Source organism: Pholcus phalangioides, unplaced genomic scaffold, assembly GCF_987345545.1.
Source record: "Pholcus phalangioides strain wild (caught in Gottingen) unplaced genomic scaffold, Ppha-v1.0 ptg000001l_1, whole genome shotgun sequence".
NCBI lineage: Eukaryota > Metazoa > Arthropoda > Arachnida > Araneae > Pholcidae > Pholcus > Pholcus phalangioides.
Window position 1 is genome coordinate 16,827,703 of NW_028301594.1, and position 23,572 is coordinate 16,851,274.

The window sequence follows — 23,572 nt, forward strand, 5'->3', positions numbered from 1 at the left end:
AGGTTCTCAAACTTTTCCCACCCTCTGTGCCCTTTACTCTAATCAACGTTTATCTGCAACTCCCCAGGAGGAAAAGAAAGAATGACTTTGAAAAGCCTTTGTCAGGGGAGCAGTGGGACACATTTGGAGAACGCCCTGTCCTAGATTACTATTAATATGTAATACTAGATTTTGTTTTACTCATCAAACCGTAGCGAAAGAGAAAATTAAAAAAAAAACACATGCACATAACACACAATGTTGAGGTAAAGAAATATAAATTAGCCAATCAATTTCCTGTTCACAGGATTTCCAATGAAGAGACTTAAAAGGAAGGAGGAGACAGAGTATTGAATTCTTCCATATTATGCAGAGCCAAGATATCTTATCTCTGCACATTAAAAGGTTAAAAAGATGATGCATACAAATTTTTAGAATCCAAAGACATTTTAACACTTATTTGTTGAAAAGAGTAAAAAAAAAAACATTTTACTACAATTTAACTGATTAGATAACACTCTGATAAATAAGGAATAGTGGAAGCATCCAGATCCTGAGATTAGCCAAATTAACCAACTGATCACAGATATAACTTAGACCTAATTTTTTACCTTTGTAAAAGTTATAAAAGTTAAATATTATGAATGAAACTACCACAGCCCCATTATGTTAAAAAAACAAACACATTTCTTTGGCACCCAAAATATTGATACACCCTATCAAAAAAAATTAAAATATGATTAAAAATGATTTAAAAAAATTACCTCCATTCATGTAGTTGCCTAATGCTAAAACTATGCTTAGAACTTTCTGGACTTGTTTACCTGTAATAAACTAAAAGAAAAAAAAATCAATATGAAAAATGCATGGAAATTCAGGTTAACTCAACTACAATGCAATATAGTAATTAAAAGAAAATTCAAGCTTAACTTTTGTACAGATCCCATCATCTGTAAGTGATCAATACAAGATTGTAAGTATTGATTAAAATTGAATTTAGTAAACACTATTAATTTATGAGACTCCTTAAAAAAAAACGTATATTGCAACTCACCTTCAGATAAGAATTCAAGAATAAATTATTTAAATTTATGGGGAGATAAATAAAAAATAGATAAAATCCATACAATGAAACTAAAAAAAACACATGAATTTTTTTAAACCTACAAACAGATGGCATACAAAAAAACAAAGAAAAGGAAATAACATTCAAAATGACCTCGTGTGTTGAGAATTTAAAAACATTCTCAAGTCCAACTTTAATGATTTCATGTAAAAGATATACAAATTAAAAAATATATCATCTTATTATCTTACATCACATGTTACTTTAAGATTGTTCAGCCTATTCTCAATATTACCAATATTCTCTGCAAAGGACGAATGAAACATGATACACTCTACACGGTGAGCATATTCCGGTATACGTGACAAGTCAAACAGAAACCTGGTAAACAAAATAATTGAAATCAATTTCAGACAAAGCTGTCAGTATTAGGTTCTGGACATTTCTCTCACATTACATTTTAGTTGAAATGGTACTGGCCAATAATCAAGACTATGATTGACACATTTTTGTTTTAAATTGTCATAATTTAGAATGCTTTTGATGGTAGACTGGCTTTAATATTCATATTTTTGATTGAAGGGATGACTTTTTTCCCATAAAAAAAACTCTACATAAGACTTGGCTGGATTCTTCATTTCCAATCGGCTGTTGTTCTGATAACTAACCAGTACCATTGACATTTATAAATATCTACATACAGTTGCAGTGCACAGTCTGTTTAGTAGAATGATACCTAATTTTTTTATCTCGTTTGGCAGACCGTTATTAAAATTGCAGTTGCACAATGAAGGATCTAAGATGCATGTGGTGAAGATGTGTTGGCAAGAACAATTAATTTCAACCAACCAACAATCAGTTTCGCAGCGAACCAGTTGTATAAAATTATTTGAATCTCACCACAGCTTACATATTATATACACTACTCTTATTTTAAATGTTTATCTCAGAGCCATCCTTAGGGATGTGCGACAAGTGTGGCGCACCGGGCCTGTTTTTGAGGCTCCGCATTCGCGGTAAAGATGATTGCTTCCGTAAATTCTGAATTTTCATCAGAAGAATTTTTTATTTATTCTGAATTTTCATCGGGTCTGGAATTATTTCATGGGTGCTGGGATTATCCGTCAATTATTTTTTTAATTTTTGATTCATCAATTCTGAATTTATTAGTTCTCAGAAATTTTTTATTAGGCTCCAATTCTAATTGGTTTCAAAAAATTATTTCTTTCGTCAATTTAAACATTTTTTTTGTAAGAAATTTTCATTACATTTATCTGTTGATGCAAATTTTTTTCTATTTTTTTGTTGGGAATTTTTCAGTATACTTTGTTATAATGCATGAATTTTTTATTTGTCAATTCCCCCTTCCTTTTTCACAAAATATGCAAAATTGGGGCTAGGGGACCCCAAAATTATTAAGACACTTCTGGCCCCACTATTACTTTTGTACCGGGCCTCATGTCTGGTAAGGGCGGCCATTGTATCTAACAGTCAGTTCTGCCCTCTTTAAACTATTACTTGTATAAAGATATTTTAAAAGGGCACGGGTAAACTTTTAAAAAGGGTATTTCTGTGACCATAATTATAAGAAAAAGCACAGGAGATAAATTAGTCGAATTCTGTACAATGTCATCATTGACTGTACATTGAAGAATGTATTTATATTTGGCACTACCCTATATTTACATTATAAACCAAGTCATACGATATGAATAATGCAAAATCTAGTTTAATATAAACTTTTGCTGCACTTACTGTTCAGGCTTGTCTAGAGGCACTGTGGGATTCGTAGCTTGATGATTGCGGATAATCTCCAGTTCTTCAGAAGTGGGTCTCTATAAGAATAAATGAATATTCATACTAACTTTTTACTTTTTGAGAACAAAGTTATTCTAACAATAAGTTATAAAATCTCTATACAGCCAGTGGAGCTGAAATTGCTGATTTTGAGGTTATTTAAGATATGGTCAAATAATTAATTTTAAACTATACCACTATATGCACAAAAAAGTAAAAAATAAGTTTTCATTAACTCTATAAAAACCAATCCGGCCGTAGACGGCTCTACATGCAAACAGCCAAACCGCTCGTAGCCGGCCGTGATGGGGGGTATGGGTATATAAGACATTTTTGTGAAAGGGCAGGGAGGGTTGATTGACAGCTGTCGTCAGAGGCGGGAACGAGAAAGACAAGCGTATACGCCCCATCAGTTGGATTCCGGAAGCTCCACTTCGATAAAGCTGACTGTTGTTTGCAACAATACAACAAAACGAGAGGTTACACTATCATGTTGTTACCCACGACGTTGGCGAAATAATTTTGGGAAAGTAATTTTAAAATTATTAAGATGTGTTAAATTTTATTGCTTATAATAGATTATATTGTTTAGATATTTAGAATTTATGGTATCTTGTACTTTTGCGATTGTTGCGTTTTCCTGGAACTTGACTTACAATTAGAGCTAGCTTATGTGCAAAAAAAAGGACACGCAGCATCAAATAATTTTGTTTTATTAGTTGCGTACCAACACAATTTATTGAGCCTGTCATAACAGGTGTTCTATCTGAACAAAATCCTGGCAATTTATTAATTGGAACATTGCTAGATTTCCGAAAGTTCTGTGTCATTTGTGTAATGTTATCCGTACTGAACTTCTGAAAGCCTCCATCTTCTGAAATTTTCAGAAAATGTTTTATTCTTTTTTTTATTACAATTATGGCGATACTCTCATGAAAAGAACTTTCCTTTACCCAAAATTCGGAGAAGTATTTTACTCCTACTAAGATTTTTAGAAGTGAAAATGAATTTTAATGTACTATTGTAACAATTATTGTTATGGGGATGATGCCCCCTCGTATCGAATGAAAAACATGAAAAGATTCTCTACATAAGCTGAAATGAATTTTTACTATGAAACTGGGAACGGTCCTGCTTGAAAACGTTCACAACCTTCCTAACGGCCATATGCTTCGCAAGTTCTGTTACTTTCTCTAATGGTTATATATTTGGATCATGCGTTAGGGAGGGACAGCTGCCCCGGACGGAAAATTTGAGGGCGGTGGCAATTTAAGTGACAAAAATGTATAAAAGCATTTTGTTGTGATTCTGGGAGTTGTAAAATCAACCCGCAAAAATTAGCGCCCACTCCTCCGGGGCACCATGTCCGCCTGTCCCCCCCCCTAGTTGCGGCCCTGGTCATCAATACGCATATTTTCAGTTCACACAAAGAAAACCCTCTATGTTTGAATAAACATGACTAATCGCCGACCGATATTATTTACTAGAACTGTAAAAGCAATGAAGAAAAATTTGTAAAAAGCAAAAACATTACGGTACGTTTTTTTGTGTAAAAAAACATAAGGGCATGTTGCAAAGGGACATTAACATGCACATGAACTGAGCCCGTGATAGTAGTATAATACTAAGTAGTATATTTCATTTTGTGCACAATTTTGCAAGTGTTGTTTTATTTCTTTAGCGTATTACTAAGGTTTTTGATTGTTAGTTGAGAGGTTAGTACACAAACCTGTAGCAATACGATTTGACTTCCTTCTGGGACGGCTGCCTTTAGGATTTGGCACCAGACTGCACAGGCTCAATTATGCCCATTTTCGTGCATAAAATGGCCGTGCAATGATAAAAGAACCCACCTAAATAAAGAATGTGGGGGGGGGGAAACACATTGTTACAGGGGGAGCCTAGCGAGCTATAGCAAAGGGCGGCAGGTTTGAGGAATGAGTGGCCGAGAAAATTAGTAGAATGTGAAAAGAGTGGCAAAATCATAAATCAGTTTCTGCCTAGAGAGTGAGTGACCTAGAGCAGGGCTTGACAAATCAAAAAATAATTTAAGCACCAACCAAATTTCATAGGAGCCAAGCATTTTTTTTTAAATAATGGCTTTATTTTGAAAATAATGCTTTTTTTCAGCTTATCTAGGACTCAGCAACCCTTCTCCATGTTGGTAGACACGCTGACATAATTACCAAAAACTTTGTTATCCTAACACTTCAATTTAGCAATCAAACATATAATATTTTAGGCACCAACGCCAAATTTCTATATTCGTCATAGTGACCTGGTGCCTGGGAATTGTGAAACCCTGACTTAGAGCGTGTGCAAGTACGTGGATGACCAAAAGAGAAAGCGAGTGACCCCAGGTCGGTGAGCGATCAAAAGCGTGACCTAGAATTGTTGCAAGCGTGTTAATGACCAAGCAAAGAACTACAGAGCGAGGGACCTGGTTAATGAGCGATCAAAATCGTGACCTTGATGGGGTGCAAGCATGTGGATGACCAAAACGTAACCTAAAGAGCGACTATGCCAGGTCAGTGAGCGATCTTAATCGTGGCATAGAGCGTGCTATCATGGGAGTGACCAAAAGGGGGGAACGTATAGATTGTGTGAGCACGTGAATGACCGAAGCAGTATGCCAGCATGCGAGTGGCCCAAAGCGTGATTTACTGATTTACAGACACAGGCGTTTTCACAGGAGCGGGAGTCCAAGACGGGTATTTCCCAGGGTGGTGAATTCTAGGAATAAGTGGTCAAGAATATTAGAATAGAATGGAAGAAGGGAGGCAAAACAGTAAATACGCCTCTGATTGTTGCCCGATTGTAGTAGTATCTGAGCATGAGACTTCCTCATTTTCTACGGATCTAGCGTTTTGATAAACATCTGCGGTTACTACCAACTGGGGTTAGGATTATTGATAAGAAGACAGTCAACGTGAGCAAAAAAGGCACGGCTGTAATTTGTTCAGGGGATTTATGTCCTTTCATTGTCAAGTTTGAAAAACTCATTTTCGCAAAAGGGACACTTCCACATAGTGATTTTACCTCTCTTTTTCTTACGAAGCAGATAATACCTTATAAGTGGGCTGTTTCTATGGGAGTGTTCCAAATAAAGTACACTGGCACCGGATTAGTACGTGAATACATACAACAAAATTGATTGTAAAGTTTTCGTATGGCTCCCAAATCGAGTTTTCTATCGCTTCTAGGTAGTGCATTCAGAAAATGGCCAGCCGCTTTTCTTCCCCACAGATACGATCTTATCCAAAGGTCAACGTTGGTTTTACTAATAGATATTTTTCTTCAAAACTCGCATTCCATTTCTATCCAAACGTGAATAGGTTGACCTTTTTCCTTACTCTTGAGAATTTTAAATATTTATCATTTCTATGTTTAAGTTATCAATTATCGATTTGAAGCATCACTTTCGATTTGGAAAATGCCTAAAGAAAGTCTCGTGTATGAAGAAATTCGTCGTATTTTGTTTGATGAGGATTCAGGTGATTCCGATTCTCCAATTGAAAGTTCCGACAGCGAGTATATAGTCACGAACAAGAGACCACAAGTACACGTATATCATAGCTATAAGGAGATAGGATAGTGGATAATATATCGTCATAAGCAGAGGCGTAAGCAGGGAGGTGCATAGAGGGTCCGTATCCCCTCCTCCAAGTCAACAAAAAATTAGAAAAAAATTATTTCGGTAAAAAAAATGCTATATCGAAACTAAATACCTTTTGTATGACATGAATGTCGCTCCCCACTTGTTAATAATAATACCTTTTATATGCTATGTTAACCAATAAGAAGGGGATTTCCCTCTCTGATTACTTTTTATCACAAGCATAAGCGTGGACAAAGATCATTGGCGTACGGGGGGGGGGGATATTGAGGTTCTAATCCCTCCCCTCAAACCGAGATTATAGTGTTATTTTGCAGGAAAAAACGTAACCTAGCCCCCAGAAGGAAAAAATTTTGAACCCCTACCCCCTCGAGAAAATTCTGCAGACGCCTATGACGGAGATACACTGAAAATGCAAGAGGGCCACAGTTGGGAGGAGGGAAGTTGAATTACGATTGAAGGGTTATCCGTATATTTGTGAATATCATGTCGCTTTTGTATGCATGGGTAAACATAATGCCCTTCCATATCACCCCCCCCCCCCCAATCATAAGAAGAGTTGGAGGAAGTTCAATATGGCTGGAACTAGAGGCACAGTAGCAGGGTGAAGTTTTTCAAGGAGATATACTGTGCATAAGCACTTTTTGCAACTTTGAAAGCGGAAAAATTAAGTTTATCCCCTCGCCTCCAATACGTTGCGATCATGTTCCTAGTTGTACGCCTGTAACTTTCAACGTATCACCAGCAACAAGTGTGCGAAAATATTTCGTTACATCTTCACTTTTTGTTTTCTAATGGAGGAGGCGAACCAGAGCAGTAACTTGGGGGGGGGGGAGCAGACGGAAAACCTTACCTTCAACATTACAAAGGGGTGCCAAAATGCGCACTTGCCCCAGGTGACCACGCATCTGGTTGCGGCCCTGGGGAGAACGTCAGTTATTCGTAATTTCTCTGACAGAACCAAAAATAAATTAGATTCCTCTTTTGTCGGCAGAATTTTGCCAATATTTGTACTCCTCTGTCTTTGTCAAAAGTCGGCATAGCACAGACACTCCACTCAAAAAAATGACACCAGCCTGAACCCAATTTCATGTTTTTACAAGCTTCGTACTGTCGCCCTTCTCGTAATCAAAAATCAACGAATACACCCCCTCCCCCCTCCTGATACTAACGTAAAATTGGAATGGGGCCTGAATTTTTTTTGGTAAAGCTTATTTGTTTTCATATCGAGATACACGAAAGTTTATATCTGGAAGCAGTTGTCTTTTCTAATTTTTGAAGTTGTCTTTTGAATTAAAAATTCATATATTAATAGTTCACTTCTACAAAATAAAAAAAAATCGAGAAAAGGAAAAAATAGTTGGCAAAGTTGGCGAGAATATCTTGAAGAGAAAGGGCGATATACCGCCGCTCACGAATAAATAACTAACCGGACCTTCAGCTGGACCCGTATACGCGTACAGGGATAAAATTAACTCGTATGCATATATACATGTCTTTCATGAAGAAAAAAAGAGTTGGGTGCCTACTCCTTTACATAAAAGAAAAATGCTGTATAAAGAAGGGTGATTTCAGTTTACAATTTGTCTCCACAGGGTACCTTGAAACGAAAAAATGAACAGCAACGCTGTGGCCGGCATGAATAGGAACTGAATGGAAGGAAGGACGGGGGATTAGGTGAGAGGTGAAAGTTTGGACGAGTCCATTTCAGAAAGCAAAAATAGGTTATTTTCACGAACCTCCCAGTATCCTTCAAGAATCGGTAAAGGGTTAATATATCACCTTCATTCAAACTATGATAATAAACACTTTTAAGACAAATTTCTAAGGAATCTATATAAATATAATTTTCTGGCACACACTCATTTAGAGTCAATAAACATGTATAGAACCACTAGAAGAGATAAAACAAATATAAAAATAGATAAAACCTGATGACATACACTTACCACATCATAAACTGACTGAAGAATATCAGTTGTAATCACAGATGTGTCAAAATTGTACAAAGCTGAAAAACATAAAAAATGATTAACATACTAGTAAAATTATCTAAGCTAACAAAAACACAGTAAAACCTCAATTAAAAGAGGTGTCTATTAACTGAGGAAGACCAAAGTCAGTTGATCAGGTGACCTTTTCACTGCGGTAGTGCGGCGAGTTCCAGAAACAAATTTGAGTGAGCTGTCAATGGAAAGAAGTGATTTGAAACTCGCAAAATTGTCAATCAATTAAGCGAATCATATTGTAAAAATGGTCATCAGAGACTGGGAACAATACCAAACAGTAATGAAGTTTTGAATCTAGACAGCACATTAAAAGAAATAGACTAATGAGCTTGATGCAATTTTACTTCTGTTCAGACAGCAACATACTCAACGAATTCCTGTTTCTGGTTCCTTTTGGAGGAGATGATCATATTCAATAAAAATTGGGTAGTGAGAGTCGTCCACAGCAAGCCAAAGTTTAAATTTTATTCTTTAATGCTCAGATATATAAGGATATACGAACTCGAAGGTTCGTAAAAATCCTCAGATTTTTCTTCTCAAAGTGGATTCACCCAAGTTTTGACTATTTTCTTTCTTCCCACCTTCCGGTGGGACTTGGACCCATCTTTCACATTCATGACTCTGAAGACAGCTATCATCATCATCATCACGCCGTTCACAAAAGCCTCCAAAAATACCAATACTCTGTATCTGGGAAATCTTCATGTTCATTTACATAACTATCTGTCTTCAGCTGTCTTGGGTCTTCAGCTGTTAATGGGTTAAGAAGTGGCACGTGTGGAACTACATGTTTATTCTCTTCCAGAAAAAAGCTACCATCATACAAAATAAAGTAGCCTATAAATGACAAGCTGTCAGTTTCAGAGATTTTCTCTATTACCCAAGGTTATTTTTTAGAGTTTTTTCTGTATTCAGAAGGTTAAGAAGAACTAAAAATTTATGAAACCAGTATAAAGGCAAAAGATTTCAATATTACGGAAATTATTTTAGAGACACCAGGCCAGAATTCATTGCTATTTCCTGACCACCACGTCAGTTTTCTGTTTTCTATACTTGTTTCAGCAAAATTTAGAAAATATTCAATAAAAATTATTCTTATTGAGATTATACATAAGGGTTACACAAAACCAGCATAAATTTTTATACTAATTACAAACTTCCCAAAGTGGCCAGCAACTAGTCTGTCACTTGAAGAAGGCGCTAGACTTCAGTCATAGACTATCACAAATATAAGCAATGCAGGATGGTAACTATCAACAGCCCAATAATTACACGTGTGATTCCTTGTGAAAAACTAATACAGAAATGCATTTTTCATTTTAGAATCCGACGAATATTTAATGTTATAATGAATTTTTGTGGTGTGTAATTTTTCTAATGGTCAGTTACATGCCAAACACCCAACAAAAGTAAATTTCTCCACCAGCAGCAGGTTACCACTTCTTAATAATGAACAGAAATATTCAATCCCATTAGAAGCCAAGTTCGGCTTTCTTCTTTCACAATTGGCACTTTTCTCTCAATGTAGTGTGATATTATAACCTTGTTGTTACGTGTAATAATGTGTTAACTTCATCCACTATATTGGCAAGTTTATCACCAAATTTGTAAAGTGTTAGCCAAATAAGATCAACTTGAAAAATTTTTAACTAAAATCAACATTTTTTCCCGAAATGTGGTAATTTGTTTTCTTTCACTATTAAGTCAAATTTTTTGAGGGAAGGTGCATACAATGTGTAGTGTTTACTACACAATCATTTTTTCTATGCTATTGTTTTAATCAAATTACATGTTGATCAATGAAACAGGGCAATATTTTTCAGAGCTATTTCAAAATTTCATGAAAATAGTTACATGTAAAAAACTTCGACGAAGATTGCAAAACTGGCAGCAACTTGAGAAAAACAGTAAAATAATAACGATTCAATCAGAAACTTTTAATCAGACTAGTCATTTTATGAATTGACATATTCAAAAGAATTAGTTGTTTCAGATTTTTTGTATTGATTATTCATCGAGTCACATTTTCATATTGATTTCTGCATGTTGCAATGAGGATTTTTAATTTCCTTCTGACTGCAATTTATTTTTATTGCGATGAAATATTAATAAATTTTCATACTTTACCTTTTCACAAGAAAGATTTCAATGACTTCAAAATTTATTCCAGCCTGCATGATTCCCGCATAACTTGCTCATTTTTTCATATGAAGGTTTATTCTGGGCATATTTATTGGATTGGATTTTTATTTTTGTGGTACAATGACCAATTAGGTCAAACTGCACCAAAACAAATGACCAATTAAAAATAATTGTTCTTGTCATGTCAGGAAAGGAGGAGTATTTATAAGGGGGCAGTTGCCCCATGCCCCTCTTAACAGAGACAGACATCTGGATGTCATCGTTCTAGGCACCACTAATTTCGCCACCCCTTTTGAGGTACTTTTATATGTATTTCATTTTTTAATTTTTTTCCAAAAAATCATGCTTATCCCTTCTACCTCCCCAGCTCTTAATTTTCAAAATGAAAGCCATGTCTTTACTGTCTGCTGTTCTAAATATGGTTTTGAGTAGGAGCCTACTGTTTCATACGCACATTTATAACATAAATTGGATATTCTAAAAATTTTAAACTGTAATTGTTAGATTTCATCACGACAATTTCTAACTGATCAATTGCATTCATTATGCTTATTTTGTTAATCAATTTAATTGTGTTCCAGAATTACATCAAAGGCTGTGATGCAACACGTAAATCTTCAAAACTTTTGAATTAGATGAATTGGAACTAGGAAAAAAAAATCTCATCTCGAAATTGTTGGTGATACTTTATTCATTTAAGGGGTGTCATGGCTCCTGAAGTCAATTTTTCAAACATGACTTTAAAAAATTTGTCATTCAATTGTTAAAATCAAATGAAAAAAAATTCAAGAAGGTCTGTTAGTTTGTTTTTTCAAAATAAAATTAAAAATTAATAAATTATAGTGTAAACATGAACAAGAAAAAATGCTCTGAATGCGATTTTCTTAATTACAGTTTTTGAGCTCATCCATTTAAGATATTAAAAAAACCTATAACACCAAAAATTCTGAAATTTTATAGAAATATTTATACAACATTTTTTAGTAAGATGAACCTGAAACTTTGATATCTGATCATCCATTAGAATTTTATGAATTTTAAAGTTTGAAAAAATGTATATAGTCAACATTTTTTCTTTTTAAATATTTCCAACTTCTAAATCTGAGGTTCATTTTACTAATACATGGCGAGTAAACATTTATGTAAAATTTCAAAATTTTTGGGGTGGCAACAGTTTTTTTTTTTATCTTACGGATGAACTCAAAAACTGTAATCTTAGAAAATCGTAATAATTAAAAATTTGGAAAGTGTGCATGCACACAAGAGCGGGGAAAAACTGGTTTGCTTTCATGATTTTTATGGTTATCACAGTTTGGTTTGTAAAAAATTGCAAGTTATACATTTGGTGTACGTTCAGTGAATTTGACAGGATTTTGAAGTGACGTCGTCAATTTTTAAAGCTTTGTAACTCATTAAATATGGATCAAATCAAAAAACTGAAAACACTTTTTTATATCAGTTTTTTCACAAGTGTGCAGTTATTGGGCAGTTGATAGTTACCACCCTGTATGCATATTACTTATACTTTACTAGATTTACCATTCTCTAAATCACTGATATCCAAGTGCAAGCTTGATATTAATATACCAACGTTCTGTGATCTTTTCTGATCCAGAAGCTTTGCAACCTGTAGACAAAAAAAAATTGTTTTGTATCAAAAATATGTTGAAACCTGATGAGCACAACATAATTTCTGGCTTCCCACCAATATGACATGTTTTATTTTTTAAGCAAAGTATTATAAAATCTGGAATATATATACACATATATTATTCCTGGCCCTGAAATACTTCAACATAGCATAACAGAAAAAGCTTTTTTTTCATTTTGTATCTGGTGAATTCAGAAAATACGCATTGAATCATTGACAGAAAACATGCACACAAGCTTGCTCTTATTTAGCTGAATGTCATTACAAGATCTGAAAGCTTTTAACTTACAAGCAAGACTAGGACATGAAGTGACAATGATTAATGATTATTTCAATCTAAAACATGGGGAGAATGTTTAAATTTATTTTGGAATTATCAGTCACTGGTTTTTAAAGCATACTTGGTTTTTCAAATTTTATGATGGAACATAAGTCGGGTAAATTCTTTCACTACTTCAATTGGTTTAATTTTGTTATAAAAAAGAATTGTAACATATAGCGAGGAATGACTTGCCTCTTTTCCCTTTGATGGTTTTTCCTCTTTCACAGCAGCTGCCTTCTTTTTTGCGACTTGCTTGGAAAAAAGCTCTTCAAATTCCTCCCAGGTTTCTAGGCTCGCTTCCTCCAATTTGTCCCAAAGACAATCTTCCTCCCTAAAACAACAGAAATGGTAAAGTTCAGGATAACTGAAATAAATGAAAAACCACAAGTGAAAATCATTGCATTTGAAAAATATAAATGCGAAATAGCAGAAGTTTCAGAATTTTATTCCTGAACTACACATTTAAAATTCTAGTTACCCACCTAATAGCCTAAGTCTCTGGTCTGTGTCTCTTGAGATATGTTTTGTGTCCATGTTTTCTAGGACATGGTCAACACAAAAAAGTGTTAAATCAAAGACAGTCCAATAAATGTCATTTTCTAAATTTCTGCACCCCCCCCCCCACAAACTCAGCACGCGTGCACACACACTTTTATAATTTGTTGCTCATCAATTTTCTCTTTAAATTTCTTCCTTCCAGCCTTTTTGAGCTTCTGTCCTTCACGATTTTTTCTTAAATTTCTGCCCTTTCCAGCATCTATATATATTGTGCCATGCATATAAAGTTCAAGCCAAGTACCCACAGGTCTGTTCAGATGCTCCTGCTACAGTAAAATACATAATTATGTCTAAGTTAATTTTCCTGGAAACATGTAAACCAAACTGCAGAGCAAATTAACTTTATCAGTACAAACAAATTAAAAGAGAAAGATATAGATTAAAAAATAAGATGAAAACATTATACTGATTAGAAGAATGTGACTCACTGCTTGTTTTCAGTTTGTAAAGGATTGAAAATCTGAATCCGATTCCAGTATAAAGGCCTCATGGCGTTCTTAGGTTGTACCGCACTTTTTCTAGCTGAAAATGAATAAAAAATTCTCACTGTATAAATAGCATATTTGCAACAATATATTTTTACATTTTTTTTTTTAAATTGAAGATTCAAAATAGACAAAAATGTTATGTAAAGCATTAAAAATTTTTACAAACTTTTCAAGTACAGGCATGCCCCTCCCCCATATCCTGAAGCACAGCTTCTAGGCTGCGATCTTTGGCAGGTCCCTGGCCAGACTTTTTAGGGCTCCCTAATATAGTAAATTTATAGTGATAAAACAAAAAAAAAAAGAGAATATCGTCCCAGACCTGCAGCTCTGTCAGCCTCATCCCAAAATGGAAATCCCAATCTGGGCTATATGAAATTATTACACCATATATGCTCAATCCATGGTCAGGGTAGGGCCAAATGTGGCTTGCGACCTAAAACCTAATTTTGTAAAAATGAATTTAGAAGTACATTACATATCACTTAAATGATCTGCAGTGCAGTTCCATATCACTTGAGGGATTTACGTCACAGTTCCAGAAAACTTCAGCAACCAGCAGCATAAATTTCAGGTCGCTTAAGTGACCCGCTGACATTCCCAGATCATCTGAATGGCGTGAGGTGCTGTTCCAGATCACTGAAGTTGGCAGCGCGCATTCTTACTTCAATTAAATGGCCCATCCCCCATTTCCAGATCACATAAGTGACCTGTAATATGTTTTCAAACCAATGAAGTGACCTCCATTCTCCCAAAGGCTGAGAACCCTAATTACACAGTAAAGCCCTGTTATATCATGCTTAAGATATACAGAGAAATTGAATAATTATGACCATTATGTTCCTTTATGCTTCTTTTCAAACTTTCACACAATTAAAAAAACTCCATTTATTTATTCATTAAGAGTCATAACATTAAACAGAAAACATTCTATACCAATTTATAACATCTGATTTGGAAGATGGATGGCAGAATCTACACGGCATTCACTAGACATATCTACACCTTTATGTTTCACAAAAACACAGTTCAGACATAGTCCAGCTCTTCAGTGACAAAATGGTACACTCGTTATAATGATCCCCCACCATTGTTCCATCAAAAATTGTTATATCGGTTGATTATTGTATCGAAAGAAAAACATCAGATGGTCATTATATGAAATCATTTGGTACTCATTCTACCCGTTATTGTAATAGATGATTGCTCGAACATAGGGCCGTTATAATGAGCATAAACTGTATATCACTTCTATTGCAATAGACCAGGATTGTATACACGGTCTGAATTATTACAGGCTGTTTGAGAACATATGTACAATATGTGAGAGTGCACGCATCGCTGCAGGAAGGCACTGTACATAAAAGAAAAAGACCAACCCTCCATGGAAAGAGAAGTTGTAGTCCTCTCCTTATGAGAGACAGACATAGCTCGAATTGACCTCTGTACGCACCTATGTTTAAGTTGTCTTTAAGTTTTTATTAGTCTTCATTAAATTTGTGATTTTTAATTCTGTACAGGTGAAAATTCTCATGACTCAGTCATGACTTGCAGGTCTTTTGCCCTTTGGTGAGGAAAACTGCAATAATTAATAAAATTATGCAGTTCAAGATTATTCACAGGCATTGTAATTTAACATTGGATGATAATTATTTTAGACATTACTGTGGCATGTTGCACTACAAAATTGAAAAGTTTTAAATAAAGAAAGATAATCAATGAAATGACACTTACGAGCTGGCCTAGGCTGATTATAGGCTGTCATCTGATTTGGAAACAGAGGTGGTGGAGGTGGAACACCACAGTTTGGTAATAATGGAGGTGGAGGAGGCACATTCACTCCTAACGGCATGGGAGGTGGTGGTGGTGGTATGGTGCTTCCTGGAGGCATGGGAGGTGGTGGTGGTATGGTGCTTCCTGGAGGCATGGGAGGTGGTGGTGGTATGGTGCTTCCTGGAGGCATGGGAGGTGGTGGCGGTATGGTGCTTCCCGGAGGCATAGGAGGTGGAGGTGGTATGGTGCTTCCTGGAGGCATGGGAGGTGGAGGTGGTATGGTGTTAAAAGAGGGCATGGGAGGTGGAGGAGGTATGGTGCTTCCCGGAGGCATGGGAGGTGGTGGTGGTATGGTGCTTCCCGGAGGCATGGGGGGTGGTGGCGGTATGGTGCTTCCCGGAGGCATAGGAGGTGGAGGTGGTATGGTGCTTCCTGGAGGCATGGGAGGTGGAGGTGGTATGGTGCTTCCTGGAGGCATGGGAGGTGGAGGTGGTATGGTGTTAAAAGAGGGCATGGGAGGTGGAGGAGGTATGGTGCTTCCCGGAGGCATAGGAGGTGGAGGTGGCATGGTGCTTTCCAGAGCAGGAACTGTTACAGAGGAATTTACTGTGCAATTAGGCATTTCTAATGAGTCTGTTTCATTCCTTTCTGGTATACTAAAAGAGTTCTCAGGTACAAATGATGAAAAATGTCTACCAGCAGATGAATGTGAACAGGATGAAGAGAATGTCATACTATTACTACTTTTCAGTTGACTCTGCGTTGAGAGAGAACTACCGGAAATAGAATAGGATGAAAAACTACTTGGGAAAGAATACGGCACTGATGTTGATTGACCACAATTACTACAGCTCCCTGGCGTCACGTAAGGTTTTGTCACAAAACCTTCCAGGAAAATATTTGAAGAATGAAGCGAGTCCTGTGACCCTCTTCTGCTATCAGCTGGTGTCATACCCTGTGTATATTCCAAAGGACAATCTGTCTGTACATGGACTGAAGACTTGAAGACGGAAATTGTTTGGACGCCAGTTGAGAAACATCGGGCGGAATCTGTCTGACTTTGCTTGCTTGCTGCTGTAAATTGAACATCAAACTGAGTGGACACATTGAAAGCAGGTTTAGGAGGATCAGTCTGAGAATAAGTGCTTCTTGCAAATGGCGGAGGGATGTCATGTGGTGAGGTAGGACAGGAAACATATTTTGCTCTCCTAGTCAAAGATTCTATTCCAGCTAGAGTTTGATACTTCTCAACTTGAAGCTCTAACCTGAAATTAAAGAAGTGGAATATAGCATGCAGAAAATTTAAATTGGATTCACTCTTTCATGAGATCAATGAAACATGAGTTATAAAGTTTAATAAAAAAAATAAAATACATTCATGTATGTACAAATAAGACTTTGGGAAAAATAGAGCAAACAAAAAAAAAAACCAAGTAAATTAATATCATACAGTTTAAACAAATATTATTTGAGCAAAGAATTGACTGCATTTCCTCCCATTAGCTGGCATGTCATAAAAATGGGGGGGGGAATAAAAGCTTTTTGAATGTTGGAGTCTGTTCCATTAAAAGTGTACTGTGAAAAGCAAGGTTTGATAAGGATCACTAGGAACATTCAGAAGACCGATATAAATCCATATTAGTGAATAAATGCATGAATAGGAAAGAAATAATAGTTTTAACTGTAGGAAGCATGTTTGGTCGAGGAATTTAATAACAGTAATGAAAATTTAACATTTACTTACGGCCCCAATCTAATTATTGCCAACCTAATACAAAATACAGTGTTTTGTGCGTTTTTTTTTTCTTTAATTTTCCCCATTTAGCTCATATAATCTACAAGATCGAATACGCTTAGTAAATAAAGATTTATGGTAGCAAAAGCAAACATGAAAAATTCGAACTATCTTGAACTTAGTTTATAAAACACAAAAGATCCAAAAATTCAGAGGTTCAAATCAGCCAATGCAATCAGTTCTTTGAGTCCAGATATTTAAAAAAAAATTTAAATCCATGACAAGTTTGCTGGCATGCCAAGAAATACAGGTATTCTCGGCATGCTAGCTAATGTGAGAATACACAGTATACACAGATCTCTAATATATATATTTTTTAAATTGTTGCTGAATATAACGATATATTATTAATTTATTCTAAAGAAATAATAAGCATGTTCATGCGCTGCTTCCACATTCCTTTTTCTATCTAAACTAAAAGTTTTTCCACATACACTTGATAGGTGCATTGTGCCAATTATAATAATTTTCTGATTGTGACTGATGGAGGATTAAAAATATTCCAAAAACTTCTCTAAAAAAATGTTGTAAAATCTATAAACAAACTAGAAAACGATTTCTACCATCATTTTACAAAGTAAGATTCATTACATATTTGAAATCAAACTGCTCAACTGAGATAATCCTGCATAAAAATATAACAAAAAGTTAGTGTTGTTCTAAAACTTTCAGAATTTTTTTATGCAATAAATACCATTATGACTTACTCAAATACAGTGGTGCCTCATAATTTCATGCTAAAATTTTTCAAGATTGGCCAATGCACATTCATGAAATTATCAGATAGACCTATATGAGAATATATTCTTTTACAGAATTTTCAGTTTTGTAATTCAAAATTCAGCATTGAATTGGTATCAAATTCAGGTACCAGTGCATTTTCTCTTTGATTTTTGCATGTACATAACTGGTATTTGCTTAAAGAACAAACCTTGCGACTTTTTCCTCATAATCTCCAATTCTCTTTGGTGATTTCAACTGAATATTTGCTATATTCTCCTGTTCTTTCTGTATGGATAAAAGAAAACTTTGCATCAAAAAATTTATTTGCATAGAACAAATGAGAGCTTTCACTACTTCAAAAATGTAAATTTGAGTAATCTTTACAAAAAAACACACACAAAAAGAAAACTACACCAGACATAACAATAATAATCAATATCATCTTAAATTAGAAATTTTTGGAATTTCACCTGTATCCTCTGTAGAGCAGACTGATGTTCAGTTCTGAGGTTCGAGAGTATATTCTGAAGCTCTCGCTCAGAGTAGCTACTGCTTCTGCTAAGCTTCGGTTCTACTGGAGGCCAGGCTGAAGGGGATATTCTTCCTGGTGTTGCGTAATGTGAAGTTGGTGACCGGGGTTCTTCCTTGGCCCAGAAGTACATGAGGTCTGGCTACTCTCAATAGAATTTATTAAAATATTAATGATACTTGTAGCATGTTGAATAAAAAATATATGAACATAAATTTTATATATACAGAAGCATACAGTATAAAAATTTCAATAATGTTAATTTTACAACAACTTATCATAGACACTCCAATAAAAGAAAAATCAAATCTTTGTTTTTCAAAAACTACATACTCTATGTGACAGTAAGTGACGAAGGTCAAAAAACCCATTTCAACAAGACAATGACTTCATTTCATATTCTCTTTTTGAACTGTTCATGATGACTAATTTCATCAATGTAAAGCTATGCAATTGAACTTGCTTAACACATGATCGCACCTAGTACAAGCGTCTCTAAAAATCTCATATTTGTTGTGCTATATTTAATTGAAATAGAAATTTGCTCCTCCTTATGCTTCTTATGAGTGCTCAAATAAGAAGTACAGTGAATATAGTGTGTCTGAGTACAGTAATATTTAAATCAGATCTTCTGTGCAGTCGTGTGGGCATTGTTCTGAAGGATCAAGGTTTTAACCCCATTAATGCAAAGTGATGGTCAGCTGAATTTTGTTTTCTGCAGGTTTTTTTATCTTTGAGGCACAAATATGAGCTGGTCTTGCATATGTAAAAGTGTCTATGTCAGAGGACTGACTTCAACCTTTTTCTAGTCGCGAGTACTGCTTATACACATCAAAAGAGCACCCTCAGACAAGTTTGACACACCATAATGCATGAAATAAGGATGATTTCACTCCTTCAATGCAATTCATACAAGGTGTTTACTTGGAACGTTGATCAAGTGCTCAAGAGAATGAAATTGGACAATAGCATCGAGCATCATGGTGCTTGCGAGCAACAGGTTGAAGATACCTGGTCTATGTAGAGAGCAGGCAGACTATCAACATGATGCATAACACAGCAATGAAATTTCAAGCATTTACCATCTTCACTTCAAAATGTGAAATACGGATGGCAGCACTAGCAAAACACGAAACCAGCACAACTCTGACAATATAAATGTGTTAGGGTCATGGACGTACATAAACTCAAACAACTCATTCTGACATGTACCGATTCAATAGAAATTCAGCAGAGGAATATGTGAGTACAAGCAGGGCTTTTCTAACAGCATCGTGGAGACCCGGGCCAAGTGATTTTTCTGGGGCCCTACCAGGCGAATTCTCGAAAATTTGAACCAGTTCTCATTTTTGAGAGGCCCTCTTCTCTTGAGGTGTCCAGGTGGGTCCATAAGATGCACTGAGTACAAGGTGTGTATACAGTTAAGCAGTAGTATTTAATCATACTTTAAACCTATATGCATGATATGCATTACAAATTCATTTTCTCTAGTACCAGAAAATACAAGGAAATGCCACACTTTTTTACTTTTCATATTAAATCAGACCGAAACCTACAGTTAAAAGCCAATTTCGAAAGGCTATTTTCTAATGCCACTAGTGAAACTCAAACCAGGCCTGTCGAGCTGAATATTGATACAACAAGAACTGCTAAGTTGATAGAAGGCATCCAATTCTCCAGTTAATTGTCAAAAAAGAGGGATAACCCCTCTTTTTTGGCAATTCTAGAGATCTAGATTTCTTTTCTAGAAACCAGAATGATTCTTTCTGAACACTTACTCTGAATAGGTTTGCTTTGGGTGCCTGTTCATCATCAATCTGTTTGAGTACACCGGCTGCAAGGAGATGGGTGCAGAACTGAGCAGCAATGACATGCAAGTCCTGCTTGTTCAACTGATTATAAATATAGTGGTCTTCAGGAAAAGCAGAGCAGAACCAATTTATTAGCATTTGTCCTATAAAAATAACGGGAATCATCATTTCTGACAATTAAGGCTCTATACTATTGGATTGCATAAAATTTATTATGTCCGTAGAGAGAGAAAATCTTAGGTTTATAAAAAGGACTGATGAAGTTTTTGTCAGAGAAGAACAGAGAAACTAATAAAATTCATTAAGAGAACTAAACATACTTCTGGGCCTCACAAATCACAAAAAAAAAAGTCAGAAAATATTTTAAAAGCCAAACATTTCTTCTTGGAGGAAAAAGAGGTAAAAAATAATGTTTCTTTTCAACTTTTCCAGGACATGGCATCCATATTGGTAGATAGCTGATATTGAGTTCTCAAAATTGTCCCGATTCCAATTTAGTAACCACATATAGAAAATTTTAGTTGCAAATACAGTAGAACCTTGAACTTGACATGTGGATAACGCTACATTTATTATTCTCGTGGTACAATACTAAATTCAGTGGAAAGAAACCTCTTTCTCACTCGACATAAGCAGGCTAAACCCTGCTTAAGTCGAATACCATTCATCTATATTATCAGAACAAATTCTTTTCTGACTGCTCAAGCGTTGGCCAGTTTATAAATTTTTGCGACATTGTTCACGATGACATGTATTTCAACATCTTTGCATTCAAAAAAATGGAACGCAAAGGTGTTGAATAGCACGAAGTTGCAAGAATGCAAAGTTTCATTTTTTTTTTCTGTTGACTGAAGATTCTCTCTCACATTTTAGGATAGGGGTAACTTCCCACTGCTTAGAACCAGAAAACTAGACCTGAGAGCTAAAAAAAAAATCACAGGTGCGAGTGAATCGCACCTGCAATTTTTCAGCGAGTAATAGTTGCATAAGCCAGGTTGAAATTTTCAAGTTGAAAAAAATGAAAATTTTCCTTATTTTTTAAAATTGCACTGCTCATTTAAAAGTATCATGTTTCTTTTTTTTCATTCTAATACGAGGTTATTAAGAAAAACTTCATAAAAAAAACTAGATAATTTTTTTAATTTATAGATAATGGAATATAATTGTTCTGCTGTATACAGTAGAATCCAGTTTTAACGAACACTGTTATAGAGAAAAAACTCATTTTAACGAACACTTTTCTAATCCTCCAAATAAGTTTACATAGGAACAATGCAAAAACCTGGAATTCTTTTATAACAAAATGACTTCTCCGGTCACTTGGCATTTGTTATAATGGGATTCAGGCCCATAGCCATAAATTTCGTTCGGGGGAACCAAAGTCATAGAACACAATAGATTTGGCCATCTTTTTACCTTTTTCGGTCATTTTCTCACATTTCGGGGGGGGGGGGCAGACCCCCAAGTCTCTCCTCCCTACGGCTTTGATGGGATTCGACTGTATATGTACACGTACATGCATAAATGATATTTAAAAATTGTGAGGGCAAGATCACAGGAAACCGCATCGACTTGGTATCCGCTTAAGTTGAAATGTTTATAGATACTTTATAGTGCCTGAGATACAACCTGGCTCTCCGAGATTTTTCAAGCCCTTACAATGGATAAGGTATAACCATAAGTTAGTAGACACTTTGGAGTTCAGAGGTTTTCCAAAATTTCTAGTAAAATATGTGATGAACTGTTCAGAAATTTCAGACATGTAAACCCAATGCAAGATTCCTCGAAAGACTGGCATATTTGTGGAGATGATTGCAAGGAAGACAATTCATCTCTACCTCCACGGCGACTCGAACCGCGGTCTCTTGTTTGCCGGACAAGTGCTCTACCAACTAAGCTATAGAAACAGATGGAATGTTTCTCCCTTGGAGCGAGGAATATTGTGTTAACAAGTGGAGAGGACATTACATGCATGTCCCTATCTGGTGGCCTATATCATTCACGAGCTATTAGTTGATTACTCACGACCTTCAGATTGATCAAAGAGCGATTATGAGACTGACGCGCTGCCTACTGCGGCATACTTATTATATTAGTTATTATTATACATTTTATTATACTTATTATATTAGCTGATTACTGTCGCCATCCATGTACGGAACCTTTCAACATACATATACTCTCCAAGGCACAATCATTCTATCTGTTTCCATAGATTAGTTGGTAGAGCATTCGTCCGGCAAACGAGAAACCGGGGTTCGAGTCCCCATGGAGGCAAAGATGAATTTTCTTCCTTGTAATCATCTCCATAAATACAATCATTCTTTCGAGGAATCTTGTATTAACAGGTGAAGAGGAAATTTCTACATACATGTAAACACAATGTTGCACTCACAATTTTCAGTGAAAATTCAGTCACAAGCGGATTTAGGGGACCAACAGAGAATTAGGACAAAAAGCGCTTTTCAATCAACCCTGTACCAGAAAAAGCTGCAAATGATTTGTAACAAAAGCACACAAGCAATGAAAGTTATAATTTTTTGAAGAAACATTCATATCTTTGTGAAAATAAATGCAATTTTCCCAAAAATGCTTAAAAAAATGAAAATAACAGGTTAAATATTTTAAGGGTATTTTCATATTTATATATATATATAACTCGTTTTTTGTTCATATTTAATTTTGTCTCCTAAATGCACTGGTGACTAAATTTTCACTGGAAACTGTGAGTACAACATTGGGTTTGTATGTTTAAAATTTCAGAACAATTTATCACAGTTTTCTAGAAATTCGAAAATATCTCTGAATTCCGAAGTGCCCATTGACTTATGGTTATATAGTGTAAACTAATTCTATAGAAGCTAGATCCATTCTTCCCCCCCCCCCGCCCCCCACAAAAGTGGGACAGACAGGGCTCCAACAATGGGGGCCTGAAATGATTCTTGTATAATTTTTTTTTCATACTGTAAGTTCCCTATGCAGAGGCCTGCCAAAGGTCACAGCCTAGGAACTCTGCTTCAAAACGCAGGGAGAAGGGGGAGGGGGAGCGCATGGTTAGATGAAATGATTTAACATACACAGGGTATGAAAAATAAGCAAACTTTAAGTAAATCAACATTGTGAAAAGATTTCCTCTTGTTTTTCATTTGGTGCTGCACCCTTGGCCCTCACATCCTGAGGCAGCGTCCCCTTAAACCGAGATCTTTGGCGAGCTCCCAAGGTAGATTTTTCACGAGGCCCTTCTATAGGATAGAAAAAAATGATAATGGTCTTGGGCCCTGTCGGCCGCACCCTTGTAGGGCTATGCACTTAGTTT

The 23,572-nt window shown here is 35.7% G+C and overlaps 1 protein-coding gene across 2 annotated transcripts in view; it reads right to left on the reverse strand.

Annotated features, from left to right (window-relative positions):
* Positions 1-23,572, reverse strand: part of LOC149089980 (uncharacterized) — a 59,011-nt gene that overhangs the window by 8,412 nt on the left and 27,027 nt on the right. For both annotated transcript variants that reach the window (XM_089231723.1, XM_089231731.1), the window contains exons 7-17: positions 20,224-20,399; positions 18,387-18,587; positions 18,125-18,201; positions 15,360-16,663; positions 13,569-13,662; positions 12,775-12,913; positions 12,149-12,236; positions 8,408-8,469; positions 2,801-2,880; positions 1,297-1,426; positions 744-813 (exon numbers count right to left, since the gene is read on the reverse strand). In XM_089231723.1, coding sequence (XP_089087849.1) covers positions 744-813; positions 1,297-1,426; positions 2,801-2,880; positions 8,408-8,469; positions 12,149-12,236; positions 12,775-12,913; positions 13,569-13,662; positions 15,360-16,663; positions 18,125-18,201; positions 18,387-18,587; positions 20,224-20,399 — 2,421 coding nt within the window. The remainder of the gene's footprint in view (positions 1-743; positions 814-1,296; positions 1,427-2,800; positions 2,881-8,407; positions 8,470-12,148; positions 12,237-12,774; positions 12,914-13,568; positions 13,663-15,359; positions 16,664-18,124; positions 18,202-18,386; positions 18,588-20,223; positions 20,400-23,572) is intronic.